Source organism: Lissotriton vulgaris, chromosome 4_1 (genome assembly GCF_964263255.1).
Source record: "Lissotriton vulgaris chromosome 4_1, aLisVul1.2, whole genome shotgun sequence".
Lineage (NCBI taxonomy): Eukaryota > Metazoa > Chordata > Amphibia > Caudata > Salamandridae > Lissotriton > Lissotriton vulgaris.
Genome location: NC_141691.1, coordinates 694907944 through 694924604, shown reverse-complemented (window position 1 = coordinate 694924604; position 16661 = coordinate 694907944). Strand labels below are relative to the sequence as shown.

Genomic DNA, 16661 nt, shown 5'->3' with positions numbered 1-16661 from the left:
TGGTCAGACTTGTTCCCTGCTTCTTCTGGCACCTCTACAGCTTGGCTGGCCCCCTCTATGGCTTCTCGGTCCGCAGCTGGACTTCTATCCGAGAGAGGAGCTGTCTCTTCCAGAGGTGCTGGAACCCTCCGCGTATGCGACGCGTGGATCCAATTGGGCAGGCCTCCCACCTTGACTGCAGTGTTCGTGATCAGGATGATCTGGAAGGGCCCACGCCAACGAACATCCAGGCAGCTTCTTCTCACGTGCTTTCGTACAAGCACCCAGTCTCCAGGGCACAGGTCATGGCACAGGTCCTGGCACGATGGAACTTCGGCAGCCTGCACCTGAAGGGACACAGAATGAATGGCGTCAGACAGCCCCTTACAATAGTCCAGGATCATATCATCTGTGATGTTTAACAGTGCAGCAGTTGGTACAGATGGCAACCTCATTGCTCTCCCCATCAACACCTCGTGAGGTGACAGTCCCGTTCTTCTATCTGGGGTACTACGGAGGCTCATAAGGACCAATGGCAGAGCGTCAGGCCAACTCAAGGACGTTGATGAACACACTTTTGCAATTCTGGCCTTAATGGTACTATTTATCTGCTCCACAATTCCTGAGGCTTCTGGTCGGTAACTGCAATGCAATTTCTGATCTATGTTCAGAGCCGCACAAATCATCTTCACAAGCTCGCTGTTGAAATGCGTTCCCCTATCCGATTCCAAAGAGGCCGGTACCCCGAAGCGCAGAATGAGCTCCCTAAGCAGTAACTTGGCCACTGTGAGGGTGTCGCACCTACGTGTAGGGTATGCCTCAACCCATCTGGAGAATACGCAAACAACCACCAGGACATAACGGAGGCGGTTGCACCTTGGCAGTTCAATGAAATCCAACTGCATACGGTTGAATGGACCCCCAGACCTCCCTATGTGGCTCAGTGCAACTGGTGTCTTTTTTCCTACATTCAACTGCTGACAGGTCACACAACGCTGGCACACTGCTTCGGCTGCTACTCTGAATTTAGGGTTATACCAGGTTTGTCTAAATACTCTCAGCATAGCGTCTCTCCCTAGGTGTACGGGACCATGGATTTGTCTAGCCATTGGGCTCACCATCTCATTGGGTAACACTGCTCTTCCATCTGCTGAGACCCAGAAATGAGCCTCACCCACCACACATCCTGCCTTTTCCCATGTTTGCTTTTCAAAATCAGGAGCATTTTCTTGCATGCATTTCAGTTCGTCCCAAGTATCAACAGTTTCTAATATCATAGCTAATTCAGTTCTTACATTTATTCCACCCACTTCCACCTCTGTGAAAGAGTACCCTTGTTCCGCGCAATACCGCGCGACTTCGTCGGCATATCTATTGCCTTGTGACACGAAGTCCATGTTTCTGGTATGTGCGGTGCACTTCACAACTGCGATACCTGCTGGACATTGCAACGCCTCTAACAACAAGCGCACAAACTCTCCATTGCGAATGGGAGAGCCTGAAGAGGTCATGAAACCTCTTTGAGACCACAACTGCCCGTAATCGTGAACTACCCCATAACCATATTGGCTGTCGGTGTATATGGTGACTCGAATTTGATTGCTTGCCAGGCAAGCACGCGTTAAGGCAATAATCTCGGCTACCTGAGCGGAGTGTACTCCTTCCAGGCATCCAGCTTCCACAACTCCTGTAATTGTACAAACAGTGTAAGCTGCTCTCAACTGCCCAACTTCGTCTCTTACACATGAGCCATCGACAAAGAAAACTTCATCTGGGTCAGTCAGTGGCTCATCCACGATGTCGGGTCTAGGTTTGGTGCATAGTTCAGTCACATCGAGGCAGTCATGGTCTGTACATTCATCATCATCGATATCATTTGGGAGTGGCATCAAGGTAGCAGGGTTCAAAACAGAGCATCTCTTGAGGGTCACGTTCTCTGCAGCAAGAATGACTTGCTCATAGCGCGTGAGCCTGCTATTGGTCAGATGCTGTGTTTTGGTCCTGGTCATCAACAGTTCAACCGAGTGGGGCACGTACACCTCTAACGGGTGCCCCATCACGATGTTCTCACAACGCTCGATACTGACACCTGTTGCAGCAACGGATTTGAGACATCCGGGCAACGCTGCGGCTACTGGGTCTAAAGTAGCCGAGAAGTAAGCAACTGATCTACGGGCATTCCCATGAATTTGGACCAACACAGACAGCGCACAACCCTCTCTCTCACAACAGTAAAGCAAGAATGGTTTATCGTAATCAGGCATTCCCAGAGCAGGAGCACGACACAGGTCCTCTCTCAGCTGTAGGAACGCCATCAAACAGTCTTTGTCCCATGGTACCGGATCGCTCACCTTCTTGTGCGTCAGTTTTTGCAAGGGTTTTGCTTTCAGTGAAAAGTTCGCGATCCACTGTCGGCAATAACCCACCATCCCTAGAAACATCCTGACTTCTCTCTGTGTTTTAGGCGCATTCATCTTCATGATCGCCTCTATCCTGTCTGGTGACACTTTTCGTTTGCCTTTCTCAATTCTGTGTCCCAAGTACTGCACTTCTGTCAGGCAGTACTGTAACTTTCCCGGGGACACCTTGTGCCCATTTGCAGCTAGGTGATTTAGCAAAGCAATGGAGTCCTCCCTGCAAGCTTCTTCTGTTTCTGACGCCACAAGGAGGTCGTCTATGTACTGGACCAGAACTGACTTCTGGGGCAGCACTAGACTTTCAAGATTTCTCTTCAGAAGCTGGTTGAAGATCGATGGGCTCTCTGTATACCCCTGAGGAATACGACACCATGTTAGGACGCGACCTTCCAGCTTAAATGCGAAAAAAGGAAATGGCTCTCTTCGTCCAGAGGGATCGAAAAGAAAGCCTGACAAAGATCTATCACAGTGAACCATTCGGCTTGAAACGGTATCTGAAACAGTATCACTGATGGATTCGGTACCACTGGACAACATGAGACAACTATGTTATTAATCTTTCGGAGGTCCTACACTATCCGGAATTTCCCATTTGGTTTTTGCAAACCCATAATCGGGGAGTTACATGGACTACCCACGATTTCTTTCAGTATTCCCTGCTTAATCATGGACTCGATCACGGGCTTTATACCTGCAATCGTTTCTGGAGTCAATTTATATTGGGGTGTTCTCGGAAACTCAGCATGCGGTTTCACTACAATTTTCACTGGGTCCACCCCCTTGACCAATCCAATCTCTTCCCCAGTGAAATCCCACACTTCTGGTGCCACTGTCTCTCTCAGATCCCAGGGGAGTTCATCTACTGTCAGAGTGGGGTACAGCTCCACACATATTCTCGAATTTGCGACTTTGAAGTCAGCATCATCGTCATTGGTCAATACCTCCACTCCTTGTGGTGTGCAGTATATTGTACAATTTAACTTTCACAAAAGGTCTCTTCCTAGCAGACATACAGGACTAGAATCGCAAACCACAAACTGGTGCTCATCGCTGTATTTCCCTATTTTCACCTGCACTGGTTCAGTCAATGGGCTGGTCATTCTCCTGTTAGCGACCCCCACCACTTGTATTGTCTCTCCAGACATGGGCAAGCCTGGAACTGCGGCTGATCTGATCGTGGATCGAGTGGCTCCTGTGTCCACTAGGAATGTCGTGGGGCACCCTGCCACTTCGGCCTCAACATAGGGTCCCCTTTGATCCACCTCCAAGGCTGCCCCGAGGGTACAGTCCTCCCTTTCCACTCTCTGTCCAGTTAGTGGGTCTACGTAATAGCATTCCTCTCCTCCTACAAACAGGGGCATCTGTCTATATGTCTTACCCATAGTCCCTACTCTGGGTGGCTGAGGGAACTGGGCTCGTGGAGGAGGGCCCCCCCCCCTTTGAGCACCTTTCCCTGGTATTGTGTTACCCCTCTCGCAGGCGTACTCTGGACATCTTCCTCCTCTACCTCCTGTTCCCCTATTTCAACATTGTAGGGACACTCGCGTTTCCAATGCCCCACCTCGTTACACTGGTGGCACCGAGTCGTTTTCTTCAAGGCAGCTATGTCTATTCTGGGTCTAAAGGTGGAGTTCTCCTCATTGCCCTTGTTCTGGCTATACTGTTTCTTCCCCCCAGTTCCTGTTCCTTGTTGCTGTTGCTGCTGTCCCCCCTTTCCAGCTGCCTGCATCTGCACCACCATCAGTTTCTCTTTTAGCTTCTTTGCCTTGGAGTCTATCTCATCACAGCAGTACCTGGCATATCTCAGGATTTCATCTAAAGGTTTATTTTGCCAAAAAATCAAGTGTTGCTGAATCATTAAACTGATATCCGGTCTCAGGCCCAGGACGAACTTGGACACAAATTGCCCTATGTCCTTCGGATCCATTACATCCAGACCGCTATACTGTTTAAACGCCTTCAGCAATCTCTCGTAGTATTCATGAACTGTCTCTTTGGGTTCCTGTCTAGTTCGATCTATTTTGACCCAATCTATGTCCTGCATTGGTACTTTCTCTTTCAGCCAAGTCATCACTCTCTCGTATTTTGCCATTACGGTCTCGGACGGCCCATTAGTCTTAGCATCTCTCTCTGGCTCTGTTGTGGGCCACTCAGCGCTAACCTTGCATGCTGTCCACAAATCCCCTGGTACTACGATGTCAAACAGCGTGTTCAGATCTATCCATAGGACCTTTGAGATTTTTACGAATCTCTCAACTTGCTTGTACCACTCCACTGGGTTCTCCCGCAATTTGGGGAAGGAAGTGGTAAAAGCAGCTAAATCTCCCCTACTCCATGGCACGTGCACATAGTTCCCATTTGCAACTTCGCGCAAAGGATATGCCTCTATTCTCTGCAGTCCTCCTGGTGTCATACCAAGCATGCTTCTCCTGACGGTCCCTTTCTTGGACCACCTTTCTTCCCATTTATCTAGTGCCCTCCACGTCCTTATTCCAGTGATCAGTTCCCTTATGTGCGTTTTCAGTCCGATTGTTCTCCTCTCATCTAGGTCTCGATCTGAATAATGTAGCCTGTGGTTACCCTGTAATGCTTTGGTCCTTGACAGGTCCACCATATATTTGCCTGCTAGTTCGACTAACTTCTCATGGATTGTTCTCGCCTTTCGAGTGATGTCCTTTGCCATGAACAGTATTTCATCCTGCTCATACATTTCCATTCTTTCTAAAGGCAGGGTACCATCTACCATGTCATCCAGATCTGACTTTAAGCTGGCGACATCGAGTCTCTTGGCTTTTATCTCAGCTCGCAATATGTCTTTCGAAGGGGGTTCACAGGTCTCTCTCCCATCCCAACTCCGAGCCCTACGTTTGGGTTCGGGAGAGTTAAGGAGTGTTCTCCCTTGCTCCCATCTCTCCAGGTCCCATGCTCGGCCATCCAATCTTGGAAGGTGATGGAACACGGGCCTGTTACCCCCACTCTTACTTTGTCCATTCTCTCTTTCTTCTCTCTTTTCACAGTAGGACTCTCTGCTATTCTCCCTCCGGTCGCCATTCTCTCTCTGTCTAGTATCACTCAGTATCTGATATGATCCTTCTTGGTTCCCCATATCCCCTGGACTGCGCTCTTGTCCGTCATCACAGGGGCTGTGGCGCGGCCTCTCACAACTCCCATTCTGTTCTCTGTTGCCGGGCACACAGTGGGTACACTTAAAGCTGTCTCTGTACTCCTGCGTTCTCCTGTCTCCTTCACTGTGTATTGGGCGAGACACCCCCCCCCTCTCGGGGCCCCCGTTTTCCAGGTCTGATCTACCTCCACTCCGGGCCCAATGGGTGACTCCCCTACTGTCCTTCTTCCTCCCGTCCCACTCCGGACTGCTTTCATCAGCCCCGCAGTGAGTCCGGGTCCTGCTATCCTGACTTTCCCTTCCAGCTTCCGCAGCTATAATGCTCTTATGAGCCTCTACTGCCTCATCCCACTTCTTCAGGTACTCGTTTAACTCCTGAAAGGATTTCCGTCCTGATCCCCTCATATCCACTGGCCATCTATGGCCCCCCGGATCCCTTACTGGATCCTCTGCTGTGTGTACCAGGGTGCTCCACTCTCTTGGTATCGGCAACTGACTTGGGGAATTGATCGTATCGTTCCTCCTTGCCATCTCTGCTCTTTCTCTGTCCCTCCGTACCTGTTCCTCCCCTCTAGCTCTTTCTGGGTCATAAATCGATACTATAGGACCTATGGTAACAGGTACTTGTAGGGCATCTGGCAGTGCGTAGGATGTGGCACACTCCGTTTCCGGCACTCTTTGTACCACAAACCTCCCAACTACCTGCTGCACCGGACTAGGCTGGGACAGTTCTTTCTTTGCAGCGGGATCCCAATCTGAACTGGGAAGCAGTCCATGCTCTCCTACGTTGCCCCCCCCCCCTTTCACTATGCTCGACATCTCCCCCTACTCTGTTGTACGGGGGTGGCCTATCTGTCAGTAACCTGTTTATCAGGCTGTCCTCCGTTTCGCTCTCATCATCTTCTTCTAGGGGGCTTTTGTTTCCGGGCGCTTCTAACACTGGGTACAATTTATTTACTTCCATGTTATGCACTCTCCATCTTTTAGCATCTGCATCCCACTTGGCATCCTGCACTGCTCTTACCGATCATTTCACCCTTTCTTGTCGTCTATTCAGGTTCTTCTCGTGCGCTGCCCTAATCCAGGCATTGAGAGCTTCAAACTGGGTCGGTCTAGGCATGGGTCTCATTGAGGTCATAACTGCTTTTAATCGGTGTAGCACCTCTAATCTGAACGTCCCGTACTTCGGAAACGTCAGTTCCTCATTTCCCTCTGTAATCTTGCTCCACTCTGAAATCCACAAAATTGTATGCAGCCCAACATTTGCCGCCATATAACGAGCCGGCGTACCCTCCGGCGGGGCTTCTTCCCCTTCATAAGATCCCCGCCTCTCTTTTTTAAAAGCCGCTCTCAACCATTTAAAACACTTCATGATTATACGCACAATTTCCAGCCTCAATACTCTGTTTACTTCCTGATGACAATCCACCAATCCTAGCGCGGCTTTGCTAGCTGGCCTATCGCAGCGCGGTCTTTCTCCGGCCGGCCAATCCCAGCGCGGCACTTTCTGACGTCACTCGTCTCCGCTTCGCAGCAGCACCCCTCCTTTCTCAGCTCTTCTCCCGGTCATGCATGCTTCCCATTCATACCCTGAAAAATGACTACTTCCGACCAAGCGGTCACTTCCCTCGACTGTACGTCCACAGTCTATCTGTAATTGTCAACGCAACTGACGAAATGTCTATCGTCTCTCTGATAGGTTGCTTACACACACAGTAACCTCCGACCAGCGTCCGTTACTCACGCACTCACTCTTACGTTCCCCCTATCTCGGTCCTGCGGGCGATCAATGGTACCTCATGACCCCCTTCACGCTGGTTGACAATTACTCTGGATGTCCGATACACCCGAACCACTTAAGCTCTCTTTGAACTTAAGATTTCCACCGGTTGCGCGTGCTCACAACCTGTTCCACAGTCACTCTACAGACATTCAACTCCGCCAGACATTACAACATAGATACAATACAAAAACACCGCAATCTAACACGCATGACCCTTTATACTCACTCTCGACCGATACTGCTGCTTTTCTGTCTCACGTCACCCGGACCTTCTTCGGCGGGCGGTTCTTCTGATCATCGATCTCTAGGGGCCTTGGGGTAATCTAACCTGGCCTAGATCACCTTCCTCAAGAAGGCAACCATCCTCTATAGCTACCAACTGCGGGGGCGAGATTTTGATCGCTACCTTATCACTCTTGATCTAAAACCCCGTTCTGGTCGTCTGAACCTTTGTTGCCTGTCATTGAGGGAGGAAAGTGTATCTCTTACCAGGTTAGTTCACCCAATAATGGACTCCGCTCTGAAGGATCACAAACAACTTCTAGCTTTCAAAGATTTATTATAAAGTTAGAATTAGCTGCAAGTACAGGCATCTCAAAATGAGATTCACAAGATACACGGGCCCAACTACATACATGTGCTCTCTGAAAACCCTCAGACGAGCAAAGAAGACTACTAGTACAAGTTCTAAAAATAACAAGGCTGCAAGCATAGACACGTATTGTGATCTCTCCGTCATTTAGGGCTGGAGGGAAAATACAGGTTAGGCTGTCCCTACCCTGCTCTGGATGGTATCCCTACTTAACAAAGTCTCAACCTATCAAAAGGTGTCAGCTGTGAATGACTTCCTAGGAAGATCACCCACTCTTAGTCTCTTGGTGAAAACCTATAGTCCTCCAGTCATGACCCCTCTCTGCCTACCCATCCGCTCTCTAAAGGGTCCTCAGGCATCTGCTCTAACTCCACCCAGGGGTGCTGTCCCTAATACAAAACATACAACAACATTTGAGACGCCCCTCGTGAGACGCCCCTCACGTGGTGTTCTGGCTTTTTCCATGATGAGGCCTCGTGCGTTAGAGTTGACCTTGCTTCTCAGACTCTTCTCCGGCCCGTTGATACCCCTTAAAACATTCCTGAACCCTCCTCCGTGTCTGTGCCGGCTCCTGAACAAACCTCTATTCATTTCATTTATAATTGGATCCCCCCTTTCTCTTGCAGACAGACATCTGCAGCCAGGATCCCAATTCTCATAGACTTCTAACAAAAGTTTGCAACATTATTCTCAGTGCAGACTAATACGTATAAATCAGTGTCTTTAAACATTTCAGGCCTACAACATTTCTCATAATGATTATACCCTTCGAATCCTTCATTAATCAATAGCATGTTAATACTCTACTCTATGATTAGGTAAACACATCTATAAAATATGACCCATTAACTTGACTACTAAATGACATTAGTGCAATCCATGTCGTGCAAACGAACACCTTTCCCGACCCTTTCAGCTCTGGCCCTGAGGCCTACTGCGTTCTGTGTTTGCAGCATGTCATTCTTACATTTTAGCAGCTACACGACATGGATTCAGGATTAATCACGTCTAATAAGGTTATACATTTTCACACATTTCTGCATTAGTTCCACTTCTACATAAATCTCTAGATTAACTACACATTTCAGAGTATAGATGCATATAATACCAGCACTCATGGCATTTCTCTTCATGACTGGTGCTTACTACGTGTAAATGTGATGTACTAATACATTTAGGTCAGTTTGCGCTCTCTCAGATACTTCCACCCCCCGTGAAATTCGTAACGAGGGTGTGACACTGTGTGACCAATCAGATGACACGCCCTTATCTACTGGTGATGGGGTAATGCTGTACATATGGCAATTCTTGTTTTGTGCTACATTTCAGTTGCAGTTGAATTTCTAATTATGTTTTGCAGTTTTAAGCACTAGAAATCCCATTTCAGCAAAACTAATCCTGTTTACGACACAGATAACCACTTCACTCCCTCCTGGATACCAGAGTGAATCAAATTGAATGTAATTGGATATAGCCACGTTTTCTTTTGTGATGCTTTGTTATTAAAGTGATCGTGCCTGGTCGAATCAGCTTAACTGCCAGCTTGACATGCGCACCCCGCTTCTGCTGACCCACTTTCTGAGGCTGAAGCCCTGCAAACTGTCCACTGCAGAGACTGCCCCGTTTTGTAGTTGGAGCTGAGCCGTCCAGGAACCCTCTAGACTCGGGACCTGACTGGCTTTGCATTAATCAAAAAAATACACGTCCCAGCACTTCATATGCTTTTGTCTTGATTGGGATTCAGACCTCAGTAGTCCTCTTCAACGTGCCCCCAGCCCCTTTACTCGGATCGGAGGCTGAGTGGCACATTCTGAATAAGGCAAGGCTTGCAGAGAAAGTGATCATGATATATTTTTTTTAAAGAGAACAATCAAGTTTATAGGATCTGTGAAAACTTTCCTTAAAGCACAACTGAGTTGTAAAATGGATTATGGAAAAACGGAGGAAAATGTGCACCCTCTTTATTACATTAAAGCATATTTTTGCAGTCATGATATGTTATGTGTATTAGGCGCTGAAGTCCATGGTTAGGTTCAGCTGTGACTTTTGGCTGCGTTTACGCAGCAGAATTAATGACAGTCTAGTTGATTTCAGTTAAGGGCAAAGATTAGCGGAATTGAGAGTAGGCCGTTGTCAACCGCCCCCTTTTCATCAGTTTCATCATCGAATCATGGCTTTTGCACTTTGCGCCTTGAGACTTGTAGTGAGGTACTTGCATCGTGCATAGCTAAAACGGTTGTTGGCAAAATAAGTCAGGTCTGATTGAAGGTGAAATTAGGAAACTAAACAATGAGGATCTAGTACAAAATTGTGACATCCATTCAATTTCGCCTTTTTGAATTATTTTTAAAACACTATGGGGCATATTATCAAGGGGGTTTATCTCCGCTTTTTTGGCTTTAAAAGCCAAGAAAGCGGAGATACAATGTTCTCCCTATTACCTAGCTGTCGCTAACACCAGTTAGCGACAGCTAGTAGGAGATAGCGACCATCTTGGGCCCCACTTTGCATGTCAGTGATATTTATCACTAATGACATGCAAAGTGGGCGTGCCAAGATGTTAGCGACTGAAAACAGTCGCTAACATCGCTATCTCCTATTACCAACCTTTGGAGATATTCGCGCTAAGCGCGAATATCTCCAAAAGCTAACACCTGCCCTGAGCATTTCTTAGCCATGTTATCCAATGGGAGGTGGATAACATGGCTAAGAGCATTAGCTCGGTAATGCATGAATATCGCTGACTTTTCAGCGATATTCATGCATTGCGGCGATTTTTATCGCATTTGCGATAAACTTGGTAATACCAAGGTTTATTTGCGGTAAAAATCGCTGCAGCTCTGCGGTAAATTTTTGTCTCTAACCAAGCAATAGAGATAATTATCGCTATTGCTTGGTAATATGCCCCTATAAGTATTGTGTACTGTTAAGCTCGCAGTTTTGTGTAGATAAAAGAGATAGAGATCCCTTCTCACTGTTCATTCATAGTTCGAGGGGCAATTGTAACAGCAGCCATTCAGGTAAGAGCAGTGGGGCGGTGCAACCGGGTTGAGGGAGATTCGACAGACGACCACGAGGGAAAATTAAATAAATAATGTCTTTCAAAATTCCTCCCATCCACCGGGCCCCACTGCCCACCACTCTTACCTGCACGGGCCGCGGCCGGGCAATTGGTGAATTGGTGCAACTCCACAGCCTCCACAGATTATAGCCGCCACTCCTTTTACTGCTGGTCTTTAACCACCACGTCTGGCAACTCCCTCTTGAGCTAGACACTGTTAGCAACATGACAAAGTTTAAAAAGAGGTTGAAAACTTGGCTTTTTGTCTAGGTGTGAAACAACCAGATTTACTTTCCTTTCTGACCTATGCTTGGCGCTGGGACACTCTTTGGAGTAGCTGTGTGCCTTATAAGCTGCTTCATCATCACCATGCCCTTCATCCTTCCAGCTACCCTGTTACATTTCCTCAGGGTGAGCTCGACCACCCCACACAATGCTCCTAGAGCTCCAGTCGCTCTTGAACCAACACCACCATCCACCACATCCTACAGCCCATCAGCCAACAAACTTTGAGGTTGTCTCAGCTGCTTTCTCGTTGTGGAACGATCCACCCTTCATCGCGGGGACGTACTGCGACTGGAAAGCAGCTCAGTTGGTGCAGTCTATGGACCTGTAAATGTAACTTTCGCGTGGGTCTGAAAGGTCTGAACACCTCTCTCCTTCCCTGAGGCAGAGATTCTGACTTTACTCATCTCCATAGGTGAAGGTTTTTCCTCCGCCCATTTTTAGCTAGTGCAAGCTTTTTTGTGAAAAAGCCACTGGAAACAACTACTTGGAAATATCTCTGACACATTGTATAGGTTATCTTACCTGTAGGCGGAGTTGTGTAAAGACAAAAAACTTCAACCAAAGTACAGAAGTTGTGAACTTAGGACAACTCTTCAGGTGGAATTTCAATTACACACCACATCCTTTTAAAGATATTTAATGTAGAGGAATAATTGACTTGGGCCTTAACTGGCTGGACGAGGGGAAGGTCTGGGTGGCTTTGTAAGCTTGTTTGTTTTTCTTCATTAGGCTATCAGCTTCTTTTCTCATCTAGTCTGGTACATTACCTCCAGGGCCGGATTAAGACCTTTGGTGTCTCTAAGTGCTAAAAATATTTTGGTGCCCTCATATATATCTAATTCAAAATATAAACAATATTAAACTTTAAAAGAAAATGTCACGTTTCGAAATAAAACAAAACTTACAGTAGGATGGAAAAACTTATTTTTGTATACCTCCACTTTATTTATAGTTTCAGCTGCACCATTTGCAGTTTTGCACTATATGGTCCACTGTAAACCCGGCAATGGAACGTTTCTGTGGTGCCCCCTTTACTTGATGCCCTAAGAGCTTGCTTATTTTGCTTACTGGTTAATCGAGGCCTGATTACATCAGCTCATTGCCAGGGCAGTGATTGATTTTGAAGGATTCGTAGCATACATGAGATATGGTTTTGCAATGGTGGATGCCTCTAACCAGAGAGTGTTGCACTGAAGCCCATGATTCAGAAAGAAAAATGTATCGTTATTCTTTCAGTTTCTATTGAGAAAACTAAAAGACACACTTCACAATCAAATGTTAGTTCTAGTGATCTCAGGTTGTCATTTGACAAGAGCGAGGTTTTCTCCCTGTTCTCATTTTAGCTCACATCATTTTCCATTCTGGTACTTGTTGTCCTGCAGTTAATTAAAAAAAAGTATAAACTTCAAATTACAAATTGGAAAGGGATGTGAGCGACCATTCTAGGCTAGGCTGCTCAGCCACTTCTGACATGAACTAAGCTGTACTTAGTGGGTGTGTCCCACTACTGAAAGATCTCATGCTTGGGAAGCTTGCATGCCTGAATATTATTGTTTGTAAAGAAGGTGGTTTCTTTTTTACAAGGACAGTTGAGCACGTTTTATTCCCCATTATTTAAAGATATAATTATGTGATAGTACTTAAAAGTAATGTAAATATATTTTTGTTTGTCAGATATTCCTAAAATTGATCCAGCCCCCGGAGGAGCAACCGCCGATACATTTGGACGTTGACCTGGAGGCCTCCCAGGGTTCGGAACCTACCTGCCACAACAGTAAGTCATCAATCCATTTGAAAGATCTGTGGGAGATGTAAGCTATTATTTTCACCTCCTGTAGACTAATAGTAAATGTTCAGGTTAGTTTTCTTTATGAAAATGTAAATTGCACTTTACAGCTAACATAGCTGATCAGTTTTGCGGTGGTATACAGATCGGCTCCCCTCAAATCCCACCCAGCCAGCACACCCTATGTATGCTGCAGTAGATATATGCTATGTTACTATCATTGGAAGGTTTCCTTTTACCTCTGGGGTCTAACTAGCATTGTAACAGTATTCGAGTGCATCTAGCTCCCCATATGCTCTTTTACCCTATTATATATGGGTTTATACATTATATAAATGTTGACACAAAAGCCATTACAGTCTTTCTAAGCATACACCTACCTCTGACTGGCATCACAAGGCCAGCTGGTTCTCGGGTTAGAACTTAGCTCTCTACAAATTATCGATTCTGGTCAGGGCTTTCAGTGGGATGAAAAAACTAGGGGGTCTCTCAAAGGGGCATGGTCAATGTAATAAAGGGCATGGCTTAAAAACATGTAAGCTAAAAATCTGTGTTTAGCACAGTGTGCCACCCAACTTGTATTTTGCTGTTCCTGTCATCACGTCTAGATATATGATACAACAAGTCGCATCATACCTACAAGTCAGGAATATTGGCTCTGTCAATAGTTGCTAGTAGCATAAGATAAATAAGCAGCAACTATCGCTTGTATAAAATATTGAAATGTTGCTTCTTCTGAGTTTCAAAAAGAAGGGAAATCCAGAAAATGACTCTCTTTAAAGGATTTCCCTTCCTCTACAATGCTCACCTCGCACACATAGATGTGCCTACTGTCACGACAGTCCGAAAAAAAAAACGATCGCCTGTGTCAGGGCACAAAACAGAGCCCGATGAGGCCCATTTCGACGCCCCCTTAAAAAAACTGCCAGTGCTCAGACCCGGCCCACTTAAAACCCTGATCCATGTGAACAAAATGACTGTTTGGGGTGGACGTCGCAGCCCAGAAACCACACTAACACCTATTCCGTGCGTGAAAAAGGACTCCTTTAATTACCAGGAGCACTTCACAGGTAAACAAAACTTGGCACAGGCCATGCATGCTACCACCAATGCCTCACTAGACATTAACCCCTTCGATGTTTGTGACGGAACCATCCGTCATCAGTCACGGTTGAGCTGTGCTGAAGACAGAATGGTTCCGTCACGACCACACCCAGTTATGGAATGTCCAGCACCGGGGGGAAATCGGGGCAGCACGCAAGGTGTTAAGCAAACATAACCATAACAAAGCCCCTCCCCTAAGGGGAGGTTGACCAACCGCTCAAAAACTTACAGTGTGCAAACACCCAGCATTCACCTTGCATCTACCATTATTCAGCATGATAAGAGATGCTTCAACTCTCTTAAATCTCTCCACATCTCTAGTTGTCCCCACACTGCCGTCAAACCATGAACGTAGCAATGCTACCTCATGTAATGCCTCCAAAACTGTCACCTCTATTCAAACCAGCCTGTGAACAGCACTGTACTACTAAAATCCTATCTAAAAGGTGGACAAAAACTGTCCCTGAGGTAACCAACGTGCCCTGAACTTGCCATGTAAAGAGGGAGGCACTTATCGTTCTATGCTTCTTAAACCCGAGGCCCACCCCTAAATCTTCCCACCAATCACTCTCTTCTGAGGTCCACTTGCATGAAAAGCTGAAGGGGAGTGGGAAGCAGAAATGGCATCCACCTGTCTCAACCTCCATGGCTTCTTGTCAACCTACCTCTCCTTTTCAGTCCAAATCTCCTTGTGTCACATGCAGGTTTACATCATTTTACTTAAGAGGGAAACTGGAAACCACTCCCTGCGAAAATTCAGTCTGTGTCTCCTCTCTTCTCCTTCAAGGCTACTGTCAAAGAACAGCTAATATCCCAATAATCCTAAACATTAGCTACACCCTAACCTTGCTTCTAGCGATGTAAACTTATATGAGGTATGTCAATGTGCTGCCATATCTTCCCCCACACATCCGTCTCAGTACCTTCTCCATGTTGTTCTGGTCTAAACGATAACGGCTTTTCTTTACAAAATTCTCTTGCTGTTATACAAAATAATGAATTAAAATCACGTATAGAAAGAAAATATATTGAAGTGGAATCTGCTCACAATCTATAGAAAGTTACTATTAAGTGATAACGCTGAAAATCTATGTATTCTTTGAAATTGTGGTGTTAAACATTCCATTTTGAAGCAATTTGGTCACTTCTGCAAGTAGCGTTTCCCTGCTCCATTGATAGTACAAATTGTCATTTTGTGTCATATTTGTTCGTTTTTTAATTTAAAGTTGACGGTATGATTGACCTTGTCTTCTGTGTAAATAAGTATTGTCTTCCTATAAAAACGTCATCTGATTGCATTTCGAATGCATGTATATTTGTAGTGGACATCTTCCCTTCGAGAAATAAGATGCAAAATACACCAATGCTGTTTCTTTTAATGTCACTTCATGATACTGAATTTGGGTGTGTCCACTTAGGCTTTGTGACCACTTTCCATCAATCCTATGAGAGTTAGATATTTATAAGGTGTTACTAATTTCTGGAAAGGGGTCAGGCCCCATGATTGAGTGATGATGGTCCATATGTAACAAAGCAGTGGAGCTAACCAATTATTTTTACAAGCATGCTGTAGAAAAAAGCAAAGTACAGTACAAATCTGTCATTTTCACATAATCCACATGTAGTAAGGTAACAAAGTAAGCCAATGATAGAGCGCTCGCCGCTCTTAAAATTTGTAAGGGTGCATTATACTCATGGACAAACTGCACTCACATATATTCTGTTGTTTTGTGGTAATCTATGTTATTGGAATGGAGTTTAGAATGAAATTTGTAATGCTGTATACAGGAATGATTAGGATTTCGCACGTGTTTAGAGAAATCGTGTAATCATGCTTGCACATTATGACTATTATGGAATATAAATGTATCTACTTTTATATAAATTGTTCGTATAGAGACCTGCTTAACAGGTGTTTATTAATGAATGCTCTTAGGTTAGCCAATCTTGTTGGCCTAACTTTTGTTTCCTTAAGTTTTGTTTCTCCTTGTCTGTTCTAAAGTTACAAGCTAATTAGAATTTGTGTATGTGTAGAGAGTTTTTTTTCACCCCTACTGCAGGTGCAGGAATTCGACCTAGTTATTTTAGGTTTAAGAAGATAGATGGGGAGGAGAGGAATGTTTTTGAAGAGCCTGAACAGAGAGAAGGGAGGACACCTTTTGTGCGTGGTGAAACCTGGGGCCCAAGGTCGCTGGATGAAACCTAAATTAATTAGAATCCCATTTTTACTGCACTTAAATCAAATGCATCAGGCTTCTTTAGAGAGGAAATAGAGGGGGTAGTGTGTTAGAGCAAAGGTTTCCCTAGACAAGTATCTGTGGTGCTATCTCTATCATTGATACCGTTCATCCTTAAGGGGTATGTTAAATACTGTCCCCTTTTCAGATCTGGTTTCGAGGAGAAGGCTATTACTCCATTGTTAGAAATTGGGTTTCTGTTTGACAAAGGGTATTCAGACCAAATTTAGAATCCAACATATTGTCATTCCAAAATATTGTGTCAAGAATATCGATTTTAAGGTAAGTAA

At 45.6% G+C, this 16661-nt stretch overlaps 1 protein-coding gene across 1 annotated transcript in view; it reads left to right on the top strand.

The window, feature by feature from the left end:
* Positions 1-16661, top strand: part of ABCA13 (ATP binding cassette subfamily A member 13) — a 2590787-nt gene that overhangs the window by 1281298 nt on the left and 1292828 nt on the right. The window contains exon 31 of the mRNA XM_086964984.1: positions 12919-13018. Coding sequence (XP_086821110.1) covers positions 12919-13018 — 100 coding nt within the window. The remainder of the gene's footprint in view (positions 1-12918; positions 13019-16661) is intronic.